The sequence below is a fragment of the Lytechinus variegatus genome, chromosome 18, assembly GCF_018143015.1.
Source record: "Lytechinus variegatus isolate NC3 chromosome 18, Lvar_3.0, whole genome shotgun sequence".
Classification (NCBI taxonomy): Eukaryota; Metazoa; Echinodermata; class Echinoidea; order Temnopleuroida; family Toxopneustidae; genus Lytechinus; species Lytechinus variegatus.
The window spans coordinates 9,942,907-9,963,810 of NC_054757.1; the positions used below are offsets into that span (position 1 = coordinate 9,942,907).

General features: G+C 33.8%; 1 protein-coding gene across 3 annotated transcripts in view; it reads left to right on the plus strand.

Moving 5' to 3' along the window:
* Window positions 1-20,904, plus strand: part of LOC121431675 (annexin-B12-like) — a 35,606-nt gene extending 14,702 nt beyond the window's left edge. For all 3 annotated transcript variants that reach the window (XM_041629323.1, XM_041629325.1, XM_041629324.1), the window contains 10 exons: window positions 2,268-2,447; window positions 10,803-10,880; window positions 11,632-11,713; window positions 12,570-12,778; window positions 13,312-13,402; window positions 13,861-13,997; window positions 15,787-15,976; window positions 17,141-17,199; window positions 18,085-18,207; window positions 19,624-20,904. In XM_041629323.1, coding sequence (XP_041485257.1) covers window positions 2,268-2,447; window positions 10,803-10,880; window positions 11,632-11,713; window positions 12,570-12,778; window positions 13,312-13,402; window positions 13,861-13,997; window positions 15,787-15,976; window positions 17,141-17,199; window positions 18,085-18,207; window positions 19,624-19,680 — 1,206 coding nt within the window. In that variant the 3' untranslated portion in view covers window positions 19,681-20,904. The remainder of the gene's footprint in view (window positions 1-2,267; window positions 2,448-10,802; window positions 10,881-11,631; window positions 11,714-12,569; window positions 12,779-13,311; window positions 13,403-13,860; window positions 13,998-15,786; window positions 15,977-17,140; window positions 17,200-18,084; window positions 18,208-19,623) is intronic.

Genomic DNA, 20,904 nt, shown 5'->3' on the forward strand with positions numbered 1-20,904 from the left:
GTATATGGAAATATTTTAACATACCGGTTTATAGATGATACTACTGTAGGATACTCTAGACTTCAGTTCTCAAAATTCCAATTATAATGTTGATTTCATATGTCATACCACCAATCAGTGAAGGGTCTGTCACATCATTCCTTACAGGCCATGCAACAAAGTTTTGAGCATGTTCAAAACTTTAATTCAAGCAAATCAGACTAGTGTGTGCTTCTTAAAGATCAAGTCCACCCCAGAAAAATATTGATTTGAATATTAAAATAGAGAAAAATCAAACTGGCATAACACTGAAAATGTCATCAAAATCTGATGTAAAATAAGAAAGTTATGATATTCTAAAGTTTTTTATTTTTCACAAAACATAGATGCACAACTCGGTGACATCCAAATGACACAGTCGATGATGTCCCTCACTCACTCTTTCTTTTGTTTTTTATTGTTTGAATAATAAAATATTTCATTTTTACAGATTTCACAATAAGAACCGACATGACTGAACCATGTAGTATTGAACAATTCTTATTCCACATGTTCAAGGGGGAATAAATTGTTGTTTCACTTGACAGTCAGGAGAAAATTAGAATATTTCATATTTCATACAATAAAATACAAAATAAATAGTGAGAGGATGATGTCATCTGTCTCCTCATTTGCATACCGTTCAGGGTGTGTATAAACTGTTTAATGAAATTAAGCAAAACTTTAAAATGTCATAACTTTCTTTTTTACATCCGATTTTGATGAAATTTTCAGTGTTATGTTTGTTGGATTTTTCTCTTTTTATTCAAATCGATTTTTTGTTGGGGTGGACTTGTCCTTTAAGGCAACTGCTTGTCAGATACTGTCAATGTGGATGACCTGCGGGTAGCAATAGTAATTACCCACAAGGCCTTCATGGAGCAACGTGACAGGGCCTTAATATTTTATCAGATTCAGTCAGATTTTTTTTCATTTGCAATGGCAAAATAAAAGCAAAAAAAAGATATTTTAAGGTATGTACATGTACAGTATGCTTTTAGTGTGTCATTGCCCCCCCCAAATAAGAGATTTTTTCGTTGTTTGAATGTCAGTGCAATTGTTCATTTTAAAAATTTGGCACATACAATATGTTTGCTCCATTAAGGGGATTGAAGTGGCATTGAAATTTTTTTTAAGGTCTCCTGTTTATTTTTAAGCATGTTTGCATATTGAGTGGATGACTGGATATAGTCAGTTTTATTGGTGGCGGAGCAGCGGATTATCTTTTGTGTTTGGGGGGGGGACGGCTATTGATGCGTCCCCCAAACACAAAAGATAATCCTCTGCTCCGGCTCCTATTGTTGGTATTAGTTCAAAATTACAGGGTTTTAATAAATTTTAATAAATGTATTCCTAGATGTAGATTGCAAATTATTTAAATCAAATCTTTAAGAATTAAATAAAAATTTAATGAATAGCATGGTAGTCATTAAGCACAGCTTATCAGGATTTATTCCATATCCCTGAAATTTAGAGTGTGATTGGTTGGCACGATCATGCAATAAAATTTTTTTTATTACATTTATTCTTAGTGCTTAAGATCATTTATTAACTCATATTCTGATGAATAAGGTGATGTCTTTACAACTGGGATTTACAGATCAATTTCAACTTTCATTTTAAGTCAAAATTTCTGTTGGAAACAGCTCCCTGGATTGTATTTCTTCTCATACTGCAAGGCACAATTTCCAGTTTCAAGTTTCACAATCATAGCTATAAATAGAACTACATGTATAAACTTGCGTAGTGTGTACATAGGACATCATTGGGCCATTTACTATGTGAAAGAAATGTATGTACAGTATACTTTGGTTCATGAAAATATGGGTAAAAAGTGTTATTCTAATATTAATAGTATCGTGCAATTAATTGATTTTATTCACAGAGCAAAGTATGTTAACTCATTTTATAACAGATACTGCATCTTGCAATGATGGACCGTGGCATGGATTAATAATTTCCAGTTCTCCCATACTGAAATTGTTTGAATCATTCCTTACATGTACATGTATAGACAATGTTAATTTATGCAATTTGTATAAACCACACTTTATCCACAATCTTATTTCTTTCAACAGATGTATCCACAACCATTTTTTCCTAATTCAATATTATTTGCATTATCTTTTTTTATTTGAAAGACCTTGCCACAAAATATATGAATATAATTCTCCTTTAGAATTCAATTTAGTCCTAATAGCCCTATTGCTTTGTAATACATGTGAGTACATATTTTTTTTTATCACCAGGGTGCAGCTATGGCAGCCACAGCCTTCAGACCACCCTCTGCCCAAGCCGCCCCCGTCCCTGGTGGACCGGGCATGCCTACTCCTCAGGCAGCCCATGCAGCAGCAGCGGCCATCCCCGCACAAGCCCCACCCGCACAGGCCCGGCCCGCACAAGCTCCGCCCCAGCAGAAACCTGTAACTGTGAGTATACCAAAAGGTTTGCAATTACTTTCTCTAGTTTGACTCACAAAATAAAGATTTATATTTAAATGATTTGTATGTTGATGATTTATCAATAAAAAACATAAATGAAAAAAAAAGATTTATATTCATGTATGTCCAAGATGGAAATATGGTTTTCTAGATCATATCCCTTGTTTAATTCTTTATCGTTTGTTCATTTCCCCTATATTAGCCCATTGTTTTTTTTTTGTTTTTTTTTATATTGTATTTCAATGTTATTTGTTGTTCACTATTTATGTGTGTGTTATATTAATAATTGTATCATGGTGGTGCCCCACCCACAAGGTTTTTTTTAAAGAAAACTTCTAGGGGCTCCCAATCCCATGTTTTTACCTAATTTGTATATACCTCTATTTTTATGATTGATTGATTGATTCAAATAAATTTTGAATTGAATTGAATTGTTTCTGTACAGTGTACATGTGTATTTGCACTTAGACTTACAGTTTCAGTACATATGTTATAATCAGTGAGATTTAAACAAAAGATCTGCTTCAACATTTTTGCATGACTAAAAATTGATTTTTCAATAATGTGCTTTGCCATATTTCTCTGAGCTTCCTTGTGAAGTTCATCCTGCATTCATCTATAAAAAATAATATTCATTTATATTTTTTAATGACAATAGTATTAAGCAGTATAAAGAAAAAAGGAAGAAGTTGCCAATTTGGATTTGAATAGATTGTGATAACTGTATCATCCAATGCACATCTTTGATCCACATACAGTATTGCCTAAATTGTGAATGAAGTCCATTGCTGAATGTAATTCACTCATGCTAACGAGAGCAAAGCGGCCAAAGAAAAGTAGTGGAATTCATTTGGTGGGAAATAGCTCTCAGTCATCCATGAGTGCATTTCAAAAGGTGGTACTCCACTGTACTCTATACAAGTACAGTGTTACTCTGTAAAAAAAGATTAATAAAGAATTTGTATTCACACAGTAAATACATTGAAATTCAGAAAAATAAATTCTCAAGGAATTACTTGCTGTAGTTTCAATACTTTTCTTCACAGCATGTTAATATTTACAAAAAAGTTTGCTTGTTGTTTTTTACCTGATTTGGATATGAAGTTATTAATATGCCAATGTAACACTGGCGCTGCTAAACCTTTCATCCTCTATTGTTTATGATTACATTTATAAATTAAGGGACATATGGCTGGATCATCATGCAGGTTATATATATAGCAGAGTATTATCTCATGGTGAAATAATTATGGTACATGTAGGACAAAAAAAATGTGCTTAATAGGGAAAAACAATGAAGAATAATAATCTGTAGTATATTTTAACCATAAATACTGACTTGAATGTTATGTACACTGTAAGTGTGCTTGTATTTTTTTATGATTAAAAGGTGCACATTATATTCTACAAGTCTATAGTCTTTTCTTCTTTGCTACAGTTCTGCTTATTTTTTCCTTCCTTTTTATTCAATGTCACTTTTCTTGCTGTGTTCTCCTCCTATTACATGTAGCAGAATTTTTTTAAGGAGAAGTCTACCCCGACAGCATGTTTAACCTGACAAATAAAAAAAATAGTAATAACGGAGCAATACTAAATCATTATCCTGTATTTATGAGTAGCTAAATATGTATGAGGGATTTTGATGATTTAATAACTTTTTTTCTAAGAAGATTGTTTGAAACAATGTGGGACAAGTCCAAACCAACAAAAGTTTGATTTGAATGAAAATATCCAACAAGCATTACACTGAAAATTTCATCAGAATCGGACGTAAAACAAGAAAATTATGGCATTTTAAAGTTCTCCTTGATATTTCACAAAACATTTATGTGCACATCCAGGTGGGTATGCAAATGAGATTGATGATGTCATCCACTCACTATTTCTTTCGTATTTTATTGTAGGGGAGACCGGGGTTAGTTGGAACATGGGGTAAGTTGAAACATTGTAATGTTATCTAATTAATATTACAACATTGTTGAATTATTATTGCAATAAATTGAGGGCAGTATTGCATAAATTTATTTTACAGGCTTTAGATAAAATTACAATGTTTCAACTTACCCCATGTTCCAACTAACCCCGGTCTCCCCTAATATTCTATTATAAAAAAATAATTTTAATAAAAAAAATTATAAATAAAATATTCTATTTTTCTCCTCATTGTCAAGTGAAACAACGATTAATTACTCCCTGAACATATGGAATGAGCATTGTTTACTACTATATGATTCAGTCAAGTTGGTCCATATTGTCTAATCTATATGAAATGAAATATTATATAATTCAAACAATAAAAAACAAAAGAAATAGTGAGTGAGGGACATGGAGTGTCTCATTGGATTTGTGCATATCACTGTTTTATGAAAAATACCGTAAGCAAAACTTGAAAATGCCATAACTTTCTTATTTTACATCCGATTTTGATGAAATTTTCAGCATTTTGCTAGTTGGATTTTTCTCTATTCATTCAAGTCTACATTTTTCTGGGGTGGACTTGACCTTTAAAGCATCACTTTAATATTTTTTTTTAAATGTTGATTTTATGAAATGACATTGGCTGCTTGCATGTGATGCTATAATATTACAAGTAGTTCTCTGAATATATTCTTTGGTGTTTTTTCATGTACGATTCTTGATGGTATAATTTTTTTTCTGTTTTTTTTTCTTTCAAACCAACTTTATGAATCAGGGGATCGTTTCATGAAAGGACTTGTCGGACGTTTGATCCGACAAGTCCCATTTTATCCGACAGTTACTAACGTAACAGTGCCTCTCAGCCAATCAGAATCAAGGAAAGATGTCAGATCTGACAACTTGTCGGACAAAAATGTTGATGAAACGGTCCCTAGATTGGACTCTCTCTTTCACATAGAAACATGCTACATGTATGTCATGTTTATGAATAGGACTTTTGAATTGATGAATTATAATCCTTTGTAAATAGTTCAAATATGGATTTATTCTGACAAACGCTGTGGTTTTGACAAACCATTGATTGTGGTCGTCAGAAAAAAGGACAGACCAGCAATGGCCTTATTTGAACCTTAAAGTCATTCAGGAACAGAAATTTGTGGTTAAACACACAATGGAATGTATCTGTTGCTTGTGCTGCAGACGATAAACACTCTTTTTCATGTCAAAAATAAGCGTTAACTTTCTACATTCCTCTCCATACATACGCTGTCAGCAGAGCTACCAAGTCTCATGCATTGAGCGTGAGACACACGCATCCAGGGTCCGTCTCACGATCTCACGCATGGCACCCATTTTTCTCAAGCATCGGGACCCGACAGAAAAAAAAGAGAAAAAGTTGCATTATTCGCTAGATTATATGCACTGGCCGACCGTCGTGTCTACCCCGGCACGTGAGATGAATCGAGAGTGCAGTCAGCACACAGCTACATGTAGTACGATGAATCGCATGCGTGCATCGCATGGTTTTGTAGTATGGATCGATATCATCAATTTTTGAAACGTACAAGTTTAAGTACTGGCTGCGCGCGCGCAGATACGCCGAGTCATGAAAATCTCACGCATAACATTTTTTTAACTTGGCATCTCTGTGTCACTTATGTGTCTAGATTCACAACTGAAGTGAAGCATAAGGATTATTACTTTTTATGATAATTCTAAAGAAAAATACAAAGGTGTATAATTATGTTGCATCACTAAACCAGGTGTTGCATAACTATCCCTGACTAAACATTAGTGGAAGTTTATAATATACATGCTGCAATTACAGTTACAAATCCTTTGTTTCTGAGCTTTTGTGGGATTTGGGATTCGTAGAAATGTTGACATCCATGGGCAGATTTGTCTCTGTCAGGAAATTGCAAAATCATTCTCTCCAATATTTTTTTTTACTAAAATCCTGTCCAATATATTGGAAATGGAATTCTGTTTTGTTGTCTGTTTTCTTTTGGAACTTGAGTATAAATGTAGATTCTTGTGGGCATCTTCTTAAACATGTGAGGAATAGTATATAGTGAGAGGATAGAAAGTCAGTTATCAATACAAGGAAAAGTAAGTTTTTAAAGGGAGGAGTATTATTAAAAGGGAATTGTTTGTTTAGAAATATGGGTAACCTATCTTCTGAAAGGAAACTGTTCTTTTCCTTAAAAAAAAGGAAGACAGAAGGAGGAGAAAGAAAATAAGAGTGAAGAAAACTGATGATTGAAAAGAAAAATGGTTGATCTTTTTATGATAGTATTCATTCAAGGTTTTTTTTTCAAATTACACTTGCTTAAAACATGTAACACATAATACTTACTTTTGATATCAGAAGTCTGTATCATACTCTACTGTCTTCAGCATTAATACTTTTTTGCACTAGATTGGACTCTTGATATTTATAACACGTGCAAAGAGTGAATATTGATTTATTTATCCATAGATTTTTTAAATCGTAAAATTAACAATAAATGTAGTGTAGTTTGGTTTCTGACACAGTATAGGAAATGGACCACATCCATCAATTGTCTAGTATTACCAAGATACTATTGGGAACATTAAGGATGAATTAGGTTATTTCCATTACATCACTATCTATTAATAGACATCCTTTCAATGTTATGACTCGGGTCTGCATGAATCACCGGCTAGCACTCGGAATCGCACCATCCTGTTCCAACAAATTTGCGAGGAATCGCGCTCATTCGACGTCACAGGAGTTGCATGTTTGTACGTCATCGGGTGTGCAGGGACCTGCCATTTGAGTCACATGCCAAGATTTCCACGATCTCCCCGAATATAAATACAGCAGTCAACTCGCAGCTCGTTATCAGTCCAGCCGAGGGGTGGTTGTATTTTCGATTGTTTTGGAGGAAACCAAGTTCGGCAAAAGCGATCATATTTTCTGGGACATTCGAGACTTTCAGCTTCATATCAAGATTTGGAGTGCAAGAAAGAAAGACTTTGAAAGGAGTTCTTTAATTAGAGGTATCCTCATATAGTTGCCATCTTGTTTAGGATCTGAGATATAAAGATTTTTGGCAGATCATGAGCCAGGTGAGGGGAAAGTTGCTTGTTTGTAGTTGTGGTTTTTTATCGGTAATATATACCTTCCCTCGATGATGTGATATCTTACTGAAAGCAGAATACTTGGTTTCTTTGGGTGTAAAGATCTTGCCTGTGATATGTTGAAGGAGGGGATTTGAGGAAATTGGGAGAAGTTGTTCCTCTTTCCTTGTACAGGTGTCCAGTCATAGTTGTGATCTTATTGAGATGGGTTATTGCTTGTAAGTTGGGAATAGATGTCGATCTCAATTATCGTAAAGTGAGTCTGTTCCGCACAGAGGTACTAGAGAAGAAAGTTTTAAATGTCCTTTCTGCTGGGTTTTTTTTTGGTGATAAGGTAAAGAAATCAAACCAGTTTTCTTCTACATTGTAGTTGGTATTTGTAAAAAAGAAACTTTTGCCTGTCTTCTCTTTGTTTTTATTTTGTGATTTAAGGTTGCAGGCTGTAGTAGTAAAACGATTTTCTTGTTACAATGTATTTATTTTCTGCCAGGAAAATAACAAAACTTTTGAAAGGCCTCTCTGTTCTTGGTGATTTTAGGATGTAGAAGTCAAACCTTTTGCGTTTTTACATTGTGCCAGTGATCTTGTATCATATATGGATATTAAACGTAAAAGTCAGTTGTTGTAGCAAGCAATTATGTAGTGAGAAAATCTTTTAGATTAAGGATAATTGTCAAAAAATACATCTAGATCTGGTTCATTATCATTAATAAAACTTATCTTTGTAAAATCATGAAATCTTACCTCAAAATCGATAATTCTGATGACCACTAACTTAGAAATGCATGTGGGAGTGGGACAGTGTATTAATATTGCTTCAAATAATATCCTACCCAACATTTGATGAAATTCCATGCTTATTTTGCTGATTTCTCAGCACAGCAATTATGCATTTTTTTCTAGAGCTTTTTGACACGTATTTTTTATCTATACATACATACACTGGTGGTAGTTATCATTGGATTCCATTCAGTCTCATTTTGAGATCGTTACCACAACTGGTATTTACAACCTTATGTGAGAAAGTTTTTCAAATTTTTCAGGGTAATGTCATTTTTTTGTTGAAATTTTTATGAATCAAAATTCTCCAGTTCTATGCATTGCAGCTTTTTTATCATTTTTTTTTTCTCTTCAAAGTGAAAAATGGTGGCATACATTGAATTCCTACTTGTATATTGACCAATTTGACCTATTAACATGTGTAGGATGTCAGTTTTTTTATTTGATATATACGTCAGTAAGTTTCATAATCACTATCATGGTTATTATCATCTTTAAAAGTGTTTGGCATTTTCAATATCACAATATAAAGTTATATATTAAAATCTTAGATTAGAGTTTCTACTTTGTCATATAGTTAATTACAATTAGATTATGGTGTGTCCTGTTGCAATGCAATTCTTTTATTACAGATCTGTCTGATAAAGGAAAAACGTCAAGTTTCACATGACGTCAAATTAAGAAAGAACTAATTTTAGAGGCCTCAGGAAGTCTGCCCTTGACTAGGATATATTTGCTCTTGTTATTTGTTAATCAGCAAATTAGTTTGTTCAGACTTTGATTTCTATCTAAGTTTATTTTTGGGCTCTTATACCTTGTTTACGTCAAACTTTTTTAAAGTAAATAAATTAAGAAGTAGAAACTTGTAATCATCAAGCAGTTTCTTAATCTGGACATAATTACCATTTCTACTGACTATTAAATACTTATTGAATATTAGCAGATTTTAAGGTAATAAAAGATCTACTTGTAAAGATTTTATCATGTTTTAGTTCTATATGAGGTGTACAAAGTATGTTATTTTTAAACCGAATTCATATATCCTTTTTATTCGTAACACCCTGATGATATACGTGACCTTTAGAGCCTGTTCTATTCTGTCCCATGTTTTTTATAAACTTATGGACTTTGCAAAATGGATTTTGCTTTATTATTTTCATAGTACATGTACTTATAGAGGTCAAGATAAGTTCAAATCTGGGGGGGGGTGTTATTATGTGAAATGGTTTAATACTGAGTGTCATTAGTGATACATTCAGTAACCCTTGAGACAAAATTCTTTACAATTTTAGTGCTAAATTGATTGTATAGTTAGTTTCAAATTGAAGAATAAGTTTTTTTTCCTTTATCATATATTGCTATGTTTTTGTTTTAATTCTTCGGATTTGTTATTTTGTGGTTGTTGTCCCATGCATTTTATTCAAACCTTAAGGCCCGTATTCTTAAGTCAGGTTTAACTTTGACCATGGTCTAAATCTGAGCTAAAATTATGGAAAGCCAAAATGTCAAAGTTTTCCGTACTTTGTATGTTTCACATTTATTGCGCTCTTTTTTAACTCATGAATGGTGAAGAACGATATCTTATTTATCCTTACGAAACAGTTAAGAATGATTGTAGCGAAAAATGAGCCGATACATTGAAATTCTACTAGAGATATTCATGCCTCTATTGGCTATCCATAGTTCAACCACAACTTAAAGCCAAAGTGTAAATTAAACCTGACTTCAGAATATGGGCCTTCTGAGTTTCCTTAGAAACCTTCAATGTATTTCATTGAATTTCATTCATTTCAATTTAATTCATATCATGTTTAATTCAATACCACTAATGGAAAAGATACATCTCAAAGCTTTGATGTAGCATCAACAATTTATATGAAAAAATGTTATTGAAGATAGTTTTGGTCTAAGTTCACCACTTTGCAATATTTCTAGAATACTGTTCAAATCAAAAGTTACGACAGCCTCTTGAACTTTTGTCCCCACATGTATAGTTAATGCTAATATACTTTAGATATAAATTATTGTTTTCAATACAATCAAAATGTGTATTGTACATCATTCATTCCATATTAAACAATTGAAGGTGATAAAGCATTGCTATTATTAGTCACTACCCAGTAGTTAATGACTATTCAGGTTCATGTTGACCCAGTTGTGTTTCAAGTCTGTGTAATGAAATTACCTGTTTAATATACATTTACATATGCTATTTGATTTGTGTTTAATACTAATTAAAACCATCTGTGCTATTGATGAAATGTATAATATAAGGACACTCTCTCATGCATACTACAGTCGAGCATCTGAGATACACCGCTGTATTGAAATATGAATTGGAACAATACACATACTTGAATTGGATACTGATTATATTTTCTGCAGTGTTGGTATTAAGGATCACATATGTTTTAGTATTTACAAAATTTGCAAATGGAATTCATCATAATTTGAACAAGATATTGCTGCCATTTTGTATTTTGATTGTATCATTTCATTCTTTATTTCTTATTTTACTTTTAATAAAATCTTGATTTTCAGGAACCGGCTGTAGCAAAGTCCAGTGCACCAACGCAACAAATGGCCAGTATGTCACTATCAGCAGGAGCTATTGTGAGGGTAAGTTTATGCTAAAAAAATAGAAAAAAATATTTATATATCCAAAGTTATAAATACAATTTTAGATGCTTTATTTCTACCTCTTGAACCCACTGTCCTGATGATACCCCTCTTGTTAAAACCCTATGTTTTCTCATATTTTTTCATATCTTTATTTCTCTTATTTTCTCTCTTGCTCTTTTTCTCTTTCTCTTCACACTGTACTGTTGCTGTTAGATTTTACCATTCTTTTCCTTCTAACTACCTGTCATATTTCTCTGCAGGAAATACATGTACATGAATTGATTAATAATAATGATAATACCGGTATTCTGATCTTGACTCCTTGTACAGCAGATATCGTGTTATCATGTCTCTATGCTTCAAAGTAATGTGGATATCATACAAGTAACACTTACTTTAGTTTGGCAGCCTATTACAGCAAGTAATCATGTGAATAAATTAATTCCTGCCAGGTACCCATTTACCCATTTTTCACTTGAGTTGGGTGATAATTGATTTGTTCATTACTCTCCCATACTCTTCATCACTTTCCCTCACTCTCCATCTCTCTCCCTTACTCTTTGTCTCTTTCCCTTACTCTCCATCTCTTTCCCTTACTCTCCTCTTTCCCTTACTCTCCATCTCTCTCCTTTACTCTCCATCTCTTTCCCTTACTCTTTGTCTATTTCCCTTACTCTCCATCTCTTTCTGTTACTCTTCTTCTCTTTCCCCTACTCACCATCTCTCTTCCTCTCTCTCTCTTTCTCAGGGTACAGGCACAGTGAAACCCAAGGCAAACTTCAGTGGGCAGAAGGAAGCAGAAATCTTGAGGAAAGCAATGAAAGGAATTGGTTAGTAAATAAATGCACAGATACTGTTGGGGAGGGGTACATAAATCAAGAGCTATGACCTAACACTGATAAATGGAAATATGGACAATCTAATGTGATCCTCTCAATATTCTTCAATCTTGGGAACTTTTGATAGTTTAGTATAATTAGATTTAAAATTCTTAATTTTTATTTGATATTTGTTTTTATTCAAACAATTTTCTGTACAATTCAAATAGAAATATCATACAATGATCCTTGATCAGACATTTCCATCACCCTTTGAAAACCGACCTGTTTTTATCCCTTGGATGGATGATCTACATTTCCCACCACTAGTAACAATAAATTTGGGAGTCATTTCTGTCTTGTTTGGTTGCATGTGAAGAATAATTGTTCCTAAAACAATGAAAATTACTTTTAATGATCAGTTAGAGTACATGAGTAGTTACGGATTTTGGAGCTTAGCCAGCAGTTGTTCATATTCTAATCTCTTTATAGTGATGGATGTCTTAACACAGAGAAACTAGTGGGTGTTTCATAAAGCTGTTCGTAAGTTAAGAGCAACTTTAAGAACGACTGGTGATCCTTTCTTACGCGCTAAACCATCGCTATGGTGTATACCATTTACCAAAAGAACGGTTCACCAGTCATTCTTATCTTACGAACAGCTTTATGAAACACCCACCTGGGATAGCCAATTGGTTGTTGCTACTCCTTCACATCCATATCATCATTTATGTATTATTTCTTTATTTGTCGTTTGTTGAATTTACTACTATGTAACCATTTGATATCTAATATATTGTAATTTGTACTTTTTAAAAGAGATCTGGAATATCAAAATGAATTTTGATTTGAATATGACAACTTGCAGGTTGCGATGAGACAGCAGTCATATCAGTAGTAACAACATGTAACGCAGCACAGAGGCGGCAGATCGCGCTAGACTTCAAGACAATGTATGGCAAGGATCTTGAGAAGAACTTAAAGGGAGAACTCAAAGGAAAACTTGAGACAATTGTCCTCAATCTCTTCCACCTACCCGCAGAGTTTGATGCACATATGCTCAGGAAAGCAATGAAGGTGAGTCTCTTTATTCTGTACTTTCATTCATTCTTATTGAGTTCCTATTTCAATTCAATTCAAATTTATTTCCACAGTTAAAAATATACAAATATACAAATCATTGACATAAAAAGATATATTACAAGTGTCCAAAATAAAAAAAAACAGATTGTGTAGTTAAAGCCATACGTGGCAAAGGAGGATAGTTACTGTTACAATTTCTAGTTTGATATGAGTGATACAAATTATTACACTGAAAATGCCTGATGCAATAGTATTTGAACCCTATACCCTTTGGTTCAATTAAAGTCCAGAAATTTACCCACTGAGCCACCCACCGCTTGTGCAGAGATATTGAAAAAAAAAAAAACTATCCAACAGCAAGGCCAACAGAATTCTTTTCCTTCCAGCGACTCTGCATGCATTCACGATGGCAAGACCAAGGCCAACAAAATATTCCTTCATGGCCTCCCTTTTCTCACCCTTTCTAAACGATTAGATGAATAAAAGTTATGGTATCCTCACTGTTACTTTTTTCTGGTGCTGTGTAGGGTCTGGGAACAGACGAAGCTACTCTAGTTGAAATCCTGTGTACGAGAACCAACGATGAGATCCAGGCCATCAAAGTTGCTTACAAGAAAGGTAGGACAAATATTTGAATATGATATCGATCATAATAATAATCTAAACAGGTTATTAATCTAGACCCTGTCTCGTGATTGAAGACAGTTCCAAACTTCCAACCACTGTCACAAAATGGGCAAAAATGTCGATTGCATTTTCAAACAGACAACAAAGCAAATGAAATGGCACATGTGGAGCGTCGTGGCCCAATGGATCAGACTTTGAAACAGAGGGTTGTGGGTGCGAATCCCAGCCATGGCGTAATTTCTTTCAGCAAGAAACTGATCCACAGTGTGCCGCACTCACTCAACCCAGGTGAGGTAAATGGGTACCGGTAGGAAGTAATTCCTTAAAAAGTTGTGTGCGCTATGAACGCCTAGCTTAGCCGGGTAATGCAGGAGCGCCTTGAGCACCTGGATATGTGCGCAATATTAATACCCTATATCATTATTTTTTAAATTTGATTGAATTTTCAGAATTCTCCCGAGACCTTGAGAAGGACGTGATTTCCGAGACGTCGGGTCACTTCAAGCGTCTCCTGGTCTCCATGCTACAGGGTTCCAGGTCAGAAGATCAGAGAGTGGACGTAGAAAAGGCCAAAGCAGATGCAAAGGTCAGTATTATTAAATCTGCATATAATTAAATTCAATTTATTTTATTGAATTTTCAACAGAACATGTGGTCGAAATAATTACAATGAACTTTTACAGACAAAAAAATTGAGGCATGTACAGTGTATGATATTTATCTATAAGTTAAATTAGAACAAAACAGAATATTATGTATAAGCAAAATATCATAAACATTATGAAATAGAATAAAATTCTGAGAAAATGGAGGGATCCACTTAAAAGCAGTACTTGTATTGTGTGGACCCCTCTATAGAGACTACCCAAGAGAGTGTGTGTAATGGTGCTTTTTACAGACATGTTTCAATCAGATATTATTATTTATGTCTGAGACGGATATTTAACATCACCTTCCGATAGACGTGATAAAGGTTTGAACTTTGAGCCTCTACATCAATTTGTAAGAACCCCCCACCTACATAGCTTGAAGTATAGGTGCACTCTACAATGCTTGGCGATGAGAAAAGCGGTCTTTATGAGCAGGTTGTCTCTATAGAAAGGTTCCTGTAATGCAGTGGAATGATTTTATAAAGACCACACAATGGAGACAAGAAAAGCAGGTCTTTATAAGCAGTTGGTCTCGATAGAAAGGTTCCTGTGATGGAGCTACATATAGACTTGTAAATAAAGACCACTCCAGGGAGACAAGAAAATCGGTCTTTATGAGCAGTTGGTCTCAATAGTAAGGTTCCTGTTATGGAGCTAGACCTGTATATAAAGACCACTCCAGGGAGACAAGAAAAGTGGTCTTTATGAGCAGGTTGTCTCAATAGAAAGGTTCCTGTTATGGAGCTAGACCTGTATATAAAGACCACTCCAGGGAGACAAGAAAAGTGGTCTTTATGAGCAGGTTGTCTTTACAGACCGGTTCCTGTAATACAATGTGTCATGAAGAAGTATGTTTTAGAGTCAACCAAACCTGTGGGCTTTACAGACAGGTGTTTTTTTGTACAGGATTATTGCAAAAAATAGATTTGACTGCAATAATGATGCACTACATATCCCGCATCATGTTTAAAACATACTTTTGAAGATTTTGAAGAAGTGTTTGGATAATTTTGGAGTGAGAATATTCAAAAGTATTCACGTGGACATGCAGGAGAGATATTATACCTCTTGAAAAAGATGTCCAGCACTGTAAGATTTATAAGATTGCAGGTGACCAACAAAGAAATAAATGGTATATAGTGCATCCCACAAACAATTAAACCAGTTTTCAGAGATAGATTTCACAATTATTAAATCTGGTTTTACTATAAATTTGAATACTCATGGCAAGATTGGAATCTCATCTCAAATTTGAAACCAACAGCTTAGCAAATTGTTCACGCATGGCAGATAACAAACAATAAATATTGAGACATATCAGAAACAATTCGCGCAGAAATTCATGTGTGAATCTGAATCCACTCTCATTTCAGGATCAGTGAGAGAATCTTAACACAGAATACAAAAGAAATGCTAATCAGCCAGTCGTTGAGTAAGCATGATCGTCGTATCATGAACCAATCTTGTCCAATTTTTCTGCGCAACCTTGTTTTGACATTAAAATTTCAAAATTATCTTGCTCATTAATGCGTGAAGTGATTATGATTATGTAAATGAAATATCATAATTCATTTGCCTTTGTAGAATAAAGACATGGGAATCCCGGTTTCCCTTTTTTCTGGGATGCACAGTGTAATTAGTAAGATAAACAAACTCTGAATGCTGCTGACAATGGCAATGAAAATCTCCAACATGCAAACATTCGTCTTCAATATATCAATACAGGCTCTAGTCACTGCCGGTGAGGCAAGGTGGGGGACGGACGAGTCGACGTTCAACGCAGTCCTGGCCAGTCGTAGCTACCCACAGTTGAGGGCGATGTTTGACGAGTACAGCAAGCAGGTCAAATACACCATGGAACAATCGATTAAGAGAGAGATGTCAGGTGACCTCGAGAAAGGCATGCTTACGATAGGTAAGAATTTTCACAGCATTTGAACATTTCACTGCCCCTCTTTGATCTAAAGAAAACAAAATTCAAATTTATCTCTTTTTTTTTTAACTTAAAGCGAAACATAGCAAGAACAAAGAAAATAATTGAATAAAGAGCAGCAAGTACAGATAAAATACAATACAGCAACCTTCAGTGATAAATCATGTATCAAACCTCTATTTACAAAATTGTTGCCTTAATTTCCCCTTCCTTTTTGCTACTCCTTATTCCATCATTTTAATTGGTAGGCCTACTTGAATAAGTCTTAAAACCTTGAAAATCTAGAAATTGAAAATGTGATCAATTTGGCCAATCTCAATCATCTTTTTATGAAGAAGTACTAAAATTGTTTTTTTTTTAAATAGGACCCCATCCCTCCTGGCTGCTATTCTCAAGCATATTGCTTATGATAGCTGGCCACTGCATTTTGTTTTATTTGTTATTGCTTACATGTCTATTATGTAAATTATCCCTCTATTATGTAATCATCACAATTTGTCATTCATTCATTATTTTTGTAATTTATATACATTATGATTATTGTTATTATATCGAATTACCAATGAATGCAGAAACAACTGCCAAAAAAAATAATACCACACTTGATGGCATTTCTAATCTATGTACAACATGAATGCAATTCTCCACACAGTCATCATTCAGTTAAAGTGATTGGTTAACATTGGTTTGACTTTTTAAAAATCTGAGCTAGAAGGTCACACTTGTCACCTGTGTCTGTGATATGTTACAAAAATGAAGCCCAGAAAAAATTGCGTTCAAAAATGATTATTTAGTGCTTCAAAAATTGAAATATAAAGTGACCGGAAACACCATCTTAATTTCATCCCATACACTTATGTGTACTATTTAGGCGTCTATAAGACGCCTATTTACAAAATCGGGGTTTGGCTTGTAGTTTTAGCTTTTCATTCTCAATAATGGTTGTTTTCAGGGTTTATTAGTTCTAATACATGCACTTGTACACATGTTTCATCTTGGTTTGAGAATTTTTTAAATCGGCTGCTCACAAAGTTAAACAATACCTTTAATCAGTCTTTGAGTAGTTCGTTTTAAATCTAGTTTTGTCATAATTGTCGTTATGTGTATGGTATACATTAAATTTTTCATTCTGTTATTCTATTCCAGTGCAATGTGTACGCAACACACCAGCATACTTCGCAGAGAAACTGTACAAGTCAATGAAGGTATGTTCAATGAATTACTCAGTGGATCACTAACAATACCTTATCTTTTATTTTCTACATGATTGTATTGATAATATTTGAATGCCTTCCTGTGACATACGGAAGCTAGTGATATATTAATCAAAATAGACTTTTTAATGTATTTACATTTCACAAAAGGGATGTCTATTTCTAGGCCAGGTTTCATAGAAATAAAATGACACTGCTATAAGATATGGCTTGTTGATATTCATGATATTGAATTGGCATCTGTGTAAATATCAGGCACATTTTACTCTTTATTAGGAAATTACAAATCTGCCACTTCCTTTTTGTATGTATTTGTTATACATACATTCTATCCTTATGTTTATTTCAATACCAAATGGGCTCGGATCAGGTAATCTTTTTTTTCTTAATAGTTTGAACGGGAATAAACGGCCTACGTATTCATGACCACACAGCCAAGAGACTTTTGCAAATTTTAGAAATATCTCTGTTTGATGCCATGTCCATAAAACTTCTCAAATTAAGGTTAATCTGTTATAATACCAGTAATAAAAATGGGTTATTTGGACATGTCTCATGGCAGGAGACGTAGTGAACTGGAGATCTTAGTTGCCAACCACTAGTTTGTTTTAAAAAATTGGCACATACTTCACAGATATCATCTACTTTAATTCATCGCATCTTCATTTACTTTAAAAATTATAACGGATTATGAATTGATTGTTATATATAGTATGTAAGAAATAAAAACAAAAAATTAACATACAGGTGTAACATTAAAATAAAGGTCTAGTTTGAACTTGGTATCCATAGCTCAAAGGTCAAATCTCAGATACATGTTGCATATCTTTTATTGTTATTGACCTTGTACTGGTATTCTCTCTGTTCTTTCTTTAGGGTCTTGGTACCGATGATGATACGTTGATGAGAGTGATCATCTCGAGAGTGGAGATTGACATGGTTGAGATCAAACAAGAGTTCCAGAAGGCTTATAACCAGAGTCTGGGTAGATTTATTAAGGTAAGAAAGAGGTACCCTTGTCATTGTCCTACCACATCCATCACATTCTTCCCATGCTTTTATACTGCAAAAACTCCGGTGTTGATTTAACACCAGCCCGGAATCTATACATGTCCACACCAGAAAAGTGTTGAACAACACCAGTTTCGTTTTGGTCTAACACTAGAAAGGTACTAATACAACACCAATTAGTATTAAAGCAGCATCGGTCTGATTCCAAAGTGGTGTTGTTTCAATACTTCTCTGATGTGGACATATATAGATTCCGGGCTGGTGTTAAATCAACACCGGAGTTTTTGCAGTGTACCCTCTTTATGAACCTCTACACCCAATTCTAATATTCAGATAGATGCTAAAAATAAAATTCTAGAGAGTACGTAACCAGTGCTTGGTTAGATTTATGAGGGTAAGAAATAGTACTCTTGCCATTGCCATGCCCAGTGAATAATTTTCCTGGTATCGCATCGCATTTTGCTCCACATTTTTGAAAGACTGCTATGCATTAAGTCTTTTGTATAGCATATTTTTACATAGGACTGTACATTACATAGTTGAGAGCTGTTCTCTTTTGACCAAAGATGCTATTCAAATTTGTAAAGCGAAATTATTCCCTGCATGCCCCTACCACACCCATCCAATTCCTCCAATGACTACCCCCCCCCCTTCTCTCTCTCTCCAGTATACCGATTTGTCTCCTCCCGATTCCAAAATCATGTTTTATTTGGTTAGTTTTCTCTCCAATTATGCCTAGGGAGATTACTTGAGGGTCGCAGAGAGAATCTGAGTTTTTTTTTAATATTAAGAAACTATCACTGATATCAGGGGTGTGAGAGTTCAGATTTTTAGCTGATTTCAGATTTTTTTTGTTTTGATTTTCAGCTTAATTTCAGCTCATTTTTTGTTTTCCTCTGTACAAAAATATGGGAGCTCTTTCTATTTCAGATTTTTTCAACACTCTTCAAGCTTTTTTCAGATCTTTTTATTTGTGACCTCTCACACCCCCTGTGATATATATATTTATATAAAAGCATGAATTACACTACACAGATTGTAAGTATGCCATGAACATCAAAGAAAAATTCAAAACCATGTACTAATGTATGTCCAATGTTAAGGAGTTGAGATAATCCTAAATGTTGATAAAAGAAATCAGAAGGTAGTATAAATCCTTGCCGTGACTGAATCCCTCTGGCTTGCTTTTAGAGAAATAATATGTTTATGGGAAGTGCATTTCCAAAAGTAAATGCTGTGGGTCGGTTTGGGAAAAAATACTATTTCGCTGATTAAAAATTTGAATGAAAAAGAGATTTTCAAACAATACTAAGTTTGTAAACTTTTGTTGGAGTCGCCATGGAAATTCAAGTTTTCTAGACTAATGCTGATTATTACACCTTCTCTTTGTTTTCCTTCCTTTAGGGTGATACCTCTGGTGACTACAGGAAAATTCTACTCGCTCTCATCGGAGGAGAATAGAAGTGTTATTACTAGAAATATACAAAATATATATTGAATACATGTAGTGAGATCTTTTTCTATTTGAACATATCATTGTCATAACAAAATGAGGGTTATAGATGTGGGACCTATATAAGCTGAATCATAAATTGTGCAAAACTGACATTTATCATTACTATATTTTCTACTTTTTTTAAATGCCTGTGTAAATCTGTGTAATAATCGTATTGTCTGTTGGGTGTATATTTTGTATTAAAGTTGTGTTTGTTTCTTTGAATATTTGGAGGTGGAATCAATAAAATGAGGATTTGAGTGGTTTGAAATATTGTAAGAATTATATCCAATCATGCAAATTGAATAATGAAACTTACCACACATATTAAGTGTTGTATACATTTCAGAGTTGCGTCAGATATTTTTGTTACCGATATCTTAAAGACTTGTATACAAATGATTCACCAATAGATACAAAGGACAATGACTTAGTTTTTCAAGGTTAAAATTAAGATAATTGCATTTGTGCTATTGAGGATGAAGAGAATATAAACTTTAAGATCATATTTTTAGAAGCCTTTGTGTCAAATATGAAGTTACTTGTCTATTATTGAAAAGCTTACAGATAAGAGTTTAATGCATGTTTTTCATATATTTATAGAAGACGAGATGGATTTATTCAAACTTTTATTATGCAGTTATTAGGTAAATATAGTGTAGCATGATTCTATGTGTATATATGTGGTAGAAGGTATGTATAGAGCAACAATAGTATATATGATCATGAAGTCTGTTTGTGTTTGTAGGAGATATCAATCGATGAATAGCTAGAACATGGCCAAAAAAAATTGAGGTAAATGTTCCTTTTTGTTGAGAACAAAAGTAGAATTTATTAGTGGTATAATAAAACAATAAGGAAAATGCAGAGAGATATAACTAGTAATACATCTATATGGGTAAATGTGATTTATTACATAAAGCATGGTGTTTGTAGATTTTGATTGATGAAATCTCATTTTAACTGTTTTGTATGTAAAAGACTAGCAAGCAAGGCTTATACAGTTAGGTCTTGTCAGTGGTGAGACCCATGAGAAGACCTAACTAGCGGCTTAGGATTATTCAAGAACAACTTTTTGGGGAGGGGGGGGGAAGGTAAAGTTTGGAGTTACCAGGCTATGGCATAATATATCGTTGCAACATATACACTCACTGCCCCATGACTTTTTTGCAAAAATTGTCCGCAGAAAT